The sequence below is a fragment of the Lactuca saligna genome, chromosome 6 (assembly GCF_052625555.1).
Source record: "Lactuca saligna cultivar CGN05327 chromosome 6, ASM5262555v1, whole genome shotgun sequence".
In the NCBI taxonomy this organism is placed as follows: domain Eukaryota; kingdom Viridiplantae; phylum Streptophyta; class Magnoliopsida; order Asterales; family Asteraceae; genus Lactuca; species Lactuca saligna.
Genome location: NC_136422.1, coordinates 32,706,897 through 32,715,594, shown reverse-complemented (window position 1 = coordinate 32,715,594; position 8,698 = coordinate 32,706,897). Strand labels below are relative to the sequence as shown.

The following is an 8,698-nucleotide window of genomic DNA, read 5'->3' as shown; positions in this document are numbered from 1 at the left end:
AAAACAGATTTACGTGTGAAAATGTTCGTTTGTTATTGTATATGAAAGTAGCTTCTTGAAATAGTATTTCCATGTATGTAAAAGTTCGTAGTATTTTCGTAAAAATATACCTATTATAGTTTCCTAAAAGTGTGTTTCGTTTGTATAATAAACCCTTAGTGAAAATGCTCACTTGTTATGAAAAGTATAGCTTTTGTAGTGCCAAAACCGACACACATAAATATAGTATAAGCAGAGTGTCTGATTTACATAAATACATAAATCATTTCTTATTTCAAAAGATAAAATGTTGTCATGGTATAATTTGCATCCCTATAATAGTTATAAATCACATATGATTCCGTTGATAAAACGCGTATAGTGAAACTTTATATAACACACAATAATAATCGAGTGTTTTACTTGTATCCCCCCCTTTAAAAGCATATAAAAGTACTCATAAAACATTTAAAAGTGTGAATTATAGGGGTATGAACTCACTTGAAAGATCGGAGGAGGTGGGATGAAAACCGGACAGAATTTCGACTCGAGAAAGCGGATTTTCTCGGGATTCTCAAGAATCTCGGGAGCACAAACGACCCTCGGGACTTGAGCAATGTGAATGGGACTTCGGGATAGCACGGGCATGGAAAACGAGGCAAAAACCCAAGAGAAATGAGAGAGAAAAGCCCTTTTCTTCCGAACCCTTGCATCCTTTTTATAGGGGGTGTGAACCGCCCTCGTACGCGGGGCGTACGGGCGTACGCGGGGCGTACCCATGCGTCACGCATGCTCGCATCCTCGACTGCTTCGGACTCTGGATGGGACGTGACATATCTCGCATAGGGTGCGACGTGGACGATCCGAGGCCAAGGCCTCGAGTACGTTGGGCATACTCACGTGACTCAGCCTTCGGATAATACCGAAGTTTTCATAAAAAAAAATATATTTAATATTTAATAAACTTCAAAAGTTCATATCTTCTTCATACGAACTCCGTTTTCGATGTTCTTTATATCCAAACGTAGGTGAGACTATACTCTACAACTTTCGTTTAGATTCCGTCGGCAAATTTTGAATTTATTTTTATTTATATTTTTAAAAGGTCGCGGTAAGACACTTTCTTTAAAAATTCATAACTTCATTATCCGACGTCTGTTTTTGCCAGACTTTTTACCGTTGAAAAACCATTGTCAAGACCTTCGATTCTCGTTTAGGTCATTCTGGTCAAAAGTTGCTCGCTCTCTGTTTCGAGTTTTTAGTTGTCCGTTGCTAAGCTGAACTTGGAAAATTCATAACTTTCTTATACAAAGTCAGATTTGGGCGTTCTTTTCACGTACGATCACGGTTTATTGACATCTAACATAATAGGTAATTTAATTAGTGATTTTTGGATATTTTATTTTCGAAGTTAATTTCATTATAACGAACGTGGTTACAATACTTTACTTTTTAAGTCGTTTACATAGAGTTGAAAATATCGGGTTGTCACAGTTTGGACCCTATATAATCTCCTTAAGAACCTTGAGGCTGACCTTCTATCAACCTCCAAACCCTAAGAACGTCTGTGCTAAACCCTAATCCTCATTCTCTTGTATTTTGTGAGATAGAGTGACTTGTGGAACTTGAAAAGAGAAAAATAGTTAGAAGAAGAAGGAGATTCAGCAGACCAAGCCTTCACTTTTGAGCTCGATCATCTTGTGGACTGTGGTAAGTCTTCAAGATTCGATTTTTATCTTAGAATATGGCTAGATCTTGAATTTACTCTTCATTTCCTATCATTCCTATTGATTGCAAGCATGGGGTTCATAAAGTTTGCCACTTTATGGATCTATAGGAAAAAATAGTTCCAAGGTGGGCCAGATCTAGCTTTTGATCAAACAAGGATGCCATGCAAGAATTTTTAGGGCATATTTCCCCTTTTTGGCCATTTTGACCTAAAGACATGCAATGGACATGCATGTCCATAAAGCCTCCATCTTTGGAACGTTTTGAAGACTAGAAACTCCTCTGGAAGGGAGGGATTGCAGATCCCTAAAGTTTTGGGAATGCATGGCAAGACTTTTGAGCTTTCCAACCTTAGATAAGGACCTTAGAGCATTTATAGTGGTTATAGAGGGTAAATTTGGAAACTTTATCCCTATGTATACCTTATGATTGTATATCTAACACCTGGAGTCCCTACATTCAGTGAATCATCATGATAAGCAAACAGGGAGGGGGACTCGATGAGTTCCCTAGCAACTCGATGAGTCAGACTTGGGTTCCCGTCTTTTGGATATCAAGTGAACTCGTCGAGTTGATGAAACAACTCGACGAGTTGGCTAGGGTTTGTTTAAGTTTTGTGGAATTAGTAGGAACTTGACGAGTTGCTAGATTCACTCGACGAGTTTGGGGTTAACATGGACTATTGACCTTGACTTTGACTAGGGTTGACCAGGTCTGACTTTGAGGGTAATTATGGGATTATGAAAAGTTAATCTTATGATGCTTATAGGAAGTTGAGTTGGAGTTGCGCGTGGGACTTATTGGATATTATCTGTCAGCACAACATTCGTGAGAGGTGAGTCTTCTCACCATACCAATGGGTCTAATGCACCAAGGCCGACCCATTTTATGATATGTGGATTGTCGGTTGCTTATGCACTATGTTAGTACTGTATTGTAGGCTAAGACCACGTTGGAGTTCCCATGGCATTTGGTATAAGACCTTGGAGGGTTTCCATGATATCCTAGTATGTTAGCATGATTAGTTGCATGATATTTGTTTGGTAGAAAGATCATGTGGGGGTTCCCATGGTAGGAAGACCATGTGGGGGTTCCCATGACAGATAGTAAGACCACGAGGGGGTTCCAGTGGCACTAGGTGTAAGACCCTGGAGGGTTTCCATGGCTTGCATATATGTTGTATGCAGGACTTAGGTGTTAAGTGTAGCTTTTATGGCTAATATGATATACGTTATGTGGTTTGTATGTGCGGTATGTTATGGGGAACTCACTAAGCATTAGCTTACAGTTTGTGGTTTGTTTAAGGTACCTTTGAGCCCAAGGGCAAGGGCAAGGCTTGATGGCGCGACGTGCATTCTCTCCGACATTTTATGGGACACTCTGATGTTTTGAAATAAAATTGTAATTGATATGGGCTTTGAAAACAATTGTATTCGGGTTTCGTGGTTTATGGAAATGTATTTTGGTTATCCAAAAATGATTTTTTTTTTGAAAATTGGGTCGTTACAATATCTAGTTAAATCCATATCAAGGGCTTGACCTGATTTTAAACTAAATTGTACAATTTTTTACTTTGAATATAATTTGGTCTAGAAATTTGACTGATCATTTGAGTCTTTTTGTAAAAATCATAAGTAAATCTAAGAAGCTCCATTTTTAATAAGATATATTCGTAACTGTTCATAATATTGTGTAATTTTTTTTACATAAATTTGGCTTGGAATAGTTACATTACTAACTTAATTGGAATTAGAATTTCTTACAGGTTAGTCCAAAAGAATGTTATCTTCATTCTCCATTTTCTAAAATGTGTAAATAAATCTAGAAAAATCCAAAATGCATAAACTCAAGGGATGAGTTTAGATGTAAGGGGTCTAGTTTGTCACATAACTTTTCAATAGAATCATTATCATACCTTCTAAGGTGTTGATAGATATTTTCCCTGACTGGTCCAAAAAAATAGGACAATTCTTATGGTCAATTTGTGAAATCTTTAAAGTATGATAGAAAACTAATTAGAGCATGTGTATTACATTCATGGAAAGCTAAGGGAATGTGTTATAATGATTAATATAAAGCTTTCATGGGGTTAGGGTTAGGGGTGAATTGCCCCATAAACTAACTATTGTATCGATAATAAAAGTATCAACTAAGTATTATACATTAATACTTGAATTATGAGCTAAGTAGAGACTATTGTTAGGATGTAGGTGTTAAGGAGTTAGACAATCCACCTTATCCATTTTATTTACTTTTATCTTGTGTTTTGTTGCTTTAGGTGAGTTCTCATAAACTTACTTATTATGTGGATTATGTGTTATATGTATGTCTACTAGAGACATACCTCTCAAAAGAAATCTAGTTCGATTATAAAGATGTAAGACCATGATAGACCTCTCGGAGGGAAGTGGTCAATATTAGGTCGACTAGAGACATACCTCTTGGAGGGAATCTAGTTGTCCGGGGTTATTTATGCTAGCATACTAATGTTTGAATGTGAAGTTATATATGATTATTAGTTAATATTAATATGATATGATGTTAAATGCATATGATATGTATAATGTGTGGATGTTATGGTTACTCACTAAGCCCTAGGCTTACAGTTGCTACTTAATATTTTTAGCAGGAACTCCATGTGTGTTGAAGGGGAAGGAGTCGGTTTGAGTGCGACATCCAAACTTTCTCAGGGGCATGGCTTTTATCTAATATTTTATGTTATCACCTATTGTTTTCAAAATGATACTTATGCTTCAGTAATTTTATGATACCATGGTTAGGTATGATGATATGATGAATATGATAGATTTCAAAACGAATTGATTTTAAAAACGAAATTTACATTCTATTAAGTTTTATACTCTAATTAAGAATTATGGTTTAAGAATAAATGGTTTCACCTTGATTATAATTTTATGAAAATGGTGTTTATACTATTTTAAAATAAAAAATTTTATTTTGAGAATTGGAATGTTACAAACTAATTAACTCTTAATATTTCCATATCATTTAGTGTGCCCCATTCCGTTTTCTCCATAGGTGACTACATGGCCATCTTTCTTTACATAATCTTCCAGAAGAGACTTGAATCCAGTTATATATCTTGAGCATCCACTATCGAGATACTAGATGTGCTCATGACCCTATAGTTCTTTCAAACATGTATATCACTTTTTGAACCCATTTAGAATTGGGCTTAACAATGGAAGAATTAATAGAAAAGAATATATTATAGTATTCAATAGGAAGATAGTTAACTTAATCCATTAGTTATTCCTTATTAGAATGTTATCTCTTCTTTTTGAAACTTCTTTGAAGTTACAATTTATAACTTCATGAGAAGAGTCTCCGCGTCTCCTTTATTATTATTATTATTATTATTATTATTATTATTATTATTATTATTATTATTATTTTGTATTTTCTCCGACGAAACCATAGATGGCTTAGGCCATGTGCGGTTTCATCTCGCCTCAATTGCTATTTCATTCATTTTTTGTTCCTATGATTTTAAAGAACGAAACCGCACATGGTTTAGCCTCACGTGCTGTTTATTCCCCCACCTGCTATCATAATCAAACCAAATAGCATACAAACTACTACAACATAATTAAGAGATAATACTTAACAGCATACACACAACTAAATTTGAGAAATAAGAACGTTGTTAAGTTGTTAAGTCAAGCCAAATATCGTTCTTATTTTTTCATATTTTTCCATTTTAGTTTTGTTTGTACTTTGTTATGTGTTATCCATTGATTATTTTAGTAGTTCATATGATATTTGGTTTAATTCGACCCTTTAAACGAAATAATATGCGATTTGCATGAACGACGAAATAACATGCAATGTCAAGCCATCTGCGGTTTTGTTCTTCGAAATCACAAGAACGAAGAACGAACGGAATAACATTCAAGACAAAAGGAAACCGCAGATGGCCTAAACTAAATGTAGTTTCATTGAAACAAATGGAAATTTTTTATAGACTACAAAGAAACCATATATGAGGCACAAAACAACATACGAGTTAGGTATGTTTGACAAAAGTAGCTGTTAGCTGGAAGCGGGTAGCTGGTAGTGGGAAAATGTAACTTTTATTTGTTATATGAGTGTATGGAAACTTTTGAAATATATAAAATTGCATAAAATGACAATTGCTTAAAAATAAATAAATTTATAAATATATTTTTAAGAGTAATTATGAAAATTGATTTCAAAATCTCGATAATATCTTGTTAAACGGTACATGAAATATCTTTTAGATTTGGAGTGTAAACATTAACGTTTTATCAAAAGGTTAAAGTTAAAAGCTCCCCAAACGCTTCAAAAAACTTCGTGTCAAACACGTCCTAAATCATCTCCGGTTTCAATGGTATTTTTGGCTAGGGATTTTTTTAACATCATTAAAAAAAGCTTGATTTGTAATTTTCTCTTAGACTAACTTTATTACAAAAATATTTTTCTCAAAGGATGTTGGTATCCTCTTGTCAAATACATCACTATCAACACACCACATGTATTTAGAACGTCTGCTCATGGAAAGATATACTCTACCACCAGCAAAATCTACCATTAAAAATAATTTTTTAAATACAATGGAAAATAATAAGATCTATACAATTAAAAAAAAACATTAAAATTAAATGTAATTTTGTCAAAAACACGTAAATTAACAGTTTACATGCTAATTACTTGGTTGATGATTCGAACTGCTTCTGGCCTTTCTTCAACAATACTCCGATTTTCTTCAACATGCTATTGGTCTTTTTGTTCGTTGATTCCTCTTCTGTATCTTCAGAATATGGCGAATTCGACTTTTCACCAGGAGCATGAAACTCAAACGACTCCGACGACTGCTCAACAAACTTCCCGTCACCATCACCCAAAACCATGGACGCAGCCATCTCCGCCGCCTTCCTCCACTGCTCCGTTTGTACTTTCAGCCTCCGTAGCTCGTTTTCCATCTCTGCATTCGCCGCCAGAGCGGATCCCAACTCCACCACCCGCGCCGCTTCATCACTTCCATCCCCGTCTTCTGTCAACTCCACCACATCATTCTCCATACTCGACTTTACCCTTTCCAGTTGCTCTCGAGTTTGACTAACGAGCTCCAAAGCTCGAGCTTCCGAATCTTTTGACTCATTCAATCGATCCTTGAGTTCTTCAACAAGATCAAGAGCTTCCGAAAGCTCTAACCGTAACATATGTACCTCATGACCATGAGCAGACTCGATATCCTTAGCCCGAGTCGCTTCAGATTCCACCACCTTTTGAAGCTGGATCTTGAGTTTCTGGTTTTCATTCATGGTAGCGGCTAAAACAGCGGAGTCCATCTCATGGTGTTTCTGTACAGCTTTCAGTTCAGACTCCCATGCTCGATCTCGATCCTGTGAGATTTTCCTAAGTTCCTGAATTCTAGATTCTTCACTAGCCCATATCTCGTCGAGCTGTTGTTGTGACTCCTCAAGCTTCGCTAACGTAGCTGCAAGTTGCTTCTTGGCATCTTCGGCCTCCTTATGAGCTCGCTTCTGACATAACTCCGATTCACTCAAATGATCCTTTGTCTTCTTGAGTTCTTCTTGAAGCTGTGCAACTTGGGTTTCCAATTCAGATACTCTGCCAACACGTTTTTTCTGCACAACATTTAAGGTCGATATAATATATCGCTTATATGATTAAACACCATTTATTTCTACAGTATTTGAGGCATCCAAATTACGTATCTTACATGATTAATACTGTTTAATACGAATAACTGTATCATACCTCGGATGCTGGAGTGCGTGGTGATCGGTTAGTTGATGAACTTTGGGAGGAAAGGTTGTCCCGATTTGCTCCAGATGTACTCTTTACAAGTTTTCCGGTAGTTCCTGTAGTTCTACCTCTACTTTTACCATGTAAATCATGCAATAACAACACATTTTGAGAATTAGAACCTTGGTAAATGAATCTTTTTGATAGATTTACTTTTGGTTAAAAAGATAATGCGATGGTCTTTTGGATACTCACGTTTTAAAGGACTAGATTTTATAAAAGAGCGTAATTTTACAATGAAAAATGTGTATGTTGACCTCTTCTTGAGGTAATATAAACGAAGATATATGGAAGTTCATACCTTGGCTTAGGATGTTGCATTGTCTAAGTTACCCTTTTCTTCGAGAGCGCCCGCAATTGTTTTAGGAGGAATACTTGAGGAAGAAAGATTTATGACATATAAGTATGCCATGTACATGTAAAAAGGGTACCAATAATGATGTCATCATGTAAACCCTAAATTAATTAATACCCTATATAAGAATACAAACAAATTGTCGAATTCTACCTATTTTTTACGAAATCGAAATCCTAAATCGACATAGGCTTACAATTTTTAATGCTTAAATTACAAGCTATTATAAAGATATGTATTGTATAAGTAGTTTTGTGCCAAGAAACCAAGACAACCCTTCAATTGGACTCCTCACCTAATTGGAACTAACCCCACTCCCAACAACCAAATTCACTATGAGAAATTAAGAAAAAGGAAAAAAAAGTAGGGGAAAACATAACTTATTACACTTTTTTTTAATATATTATACCCTTTTGGCTTTCCTTTTACTCTTGATTGTTCATGCTTTGTGTTAAAGACATTGTTTACTTAGACAATAATCATGTCATATAAAAGGGCTATAATTCGCGGACAATACCTATTGTTTCTAAGTGGTATTAATCATGGCATATTTGTTGAACTTTATTAAATGGCGTTTGAGTAAAAAAGTGTATATTTGTTGAACTTTATTAAATGGCGTTTGAGTAAAAAAGTGTGATGGATGTATGTCATGGCCATAATATCTAAGGACATTTCTAATGTAAATAATTTTATAAATTTAATGGATTGTGATATCATTTTCTATATCCATGTATGTAACGTTCCATTTTCACAACAAAAAATTTTCGTTTTATTTAAGTAAACCTTCCCAGTTATAACTCTGTTATGGAGAAAACCGTTTAT

At 35.2% G+C, this 8,698-nt stretch overlaps 1 protein-coding gene across 2 annotated transcripts; it reads right to left on the bottom strand.

Annotated features, from left to right (window-relative positions):
- Window positions 1-6,279: 6,279 nt before the first annotated feature.
- Window positions 6,280-7,969, bottom strand: LOC145003439 (interactor of constitutive active ROPs 5-like). Of its 2 annotated transcripts, none has more exons than XM_078962559.1 (3): window positions 7,823-7,969; window positions 7,474-7,591; window positions 6,280-7,340 (listed from the first exon to the last, which is right to left on the bottom strand). In XM_078962559.1, the coding sequence occupies exons 1-3, from the start codon at window positions 7,840-7,842 to the stop codon at window positions 6,396-6,398; spliced, it is 1,083 nt and encodes a 360-aa protein (XP_078818685.1). In that variant the 5' UTR covers window positions 7,843-7,969; the 3' UTR covers window positions 6,280-6,395. The 2 variants fall into 2 exon arrangements, with proteins under 2 accessions (XP_078818685.1, XP_078818684.1); XM_078962558.1 differs by having other exon boundaries at window positions 7,474-7,594; window positions 7,823-7,968.
- Window positions 7,970-8,698: the final 729 nt, after the last annotated feature.

Coding starts and splice junctions, on each gene's coding strand:
- LOC145003439 (XM_078962558.1), bottom strand. CDS start 7,842: ATGCAACATCCTAAGCCAAG. Junction 7,595..7,822: donor ATGCAACATCCTAAGCCAAG/GTATGAACTTCC, acceptor ACATGGTAAAAG/TAGAGGTAGAACTACAGGAA. Junction 7,341..7,473: donor CACGCACTCCAGCATCCGAG/GTATGATACAGT, acceptor AATGTTGTGCAG/AAAAAACGTGTTGGCAGAGT.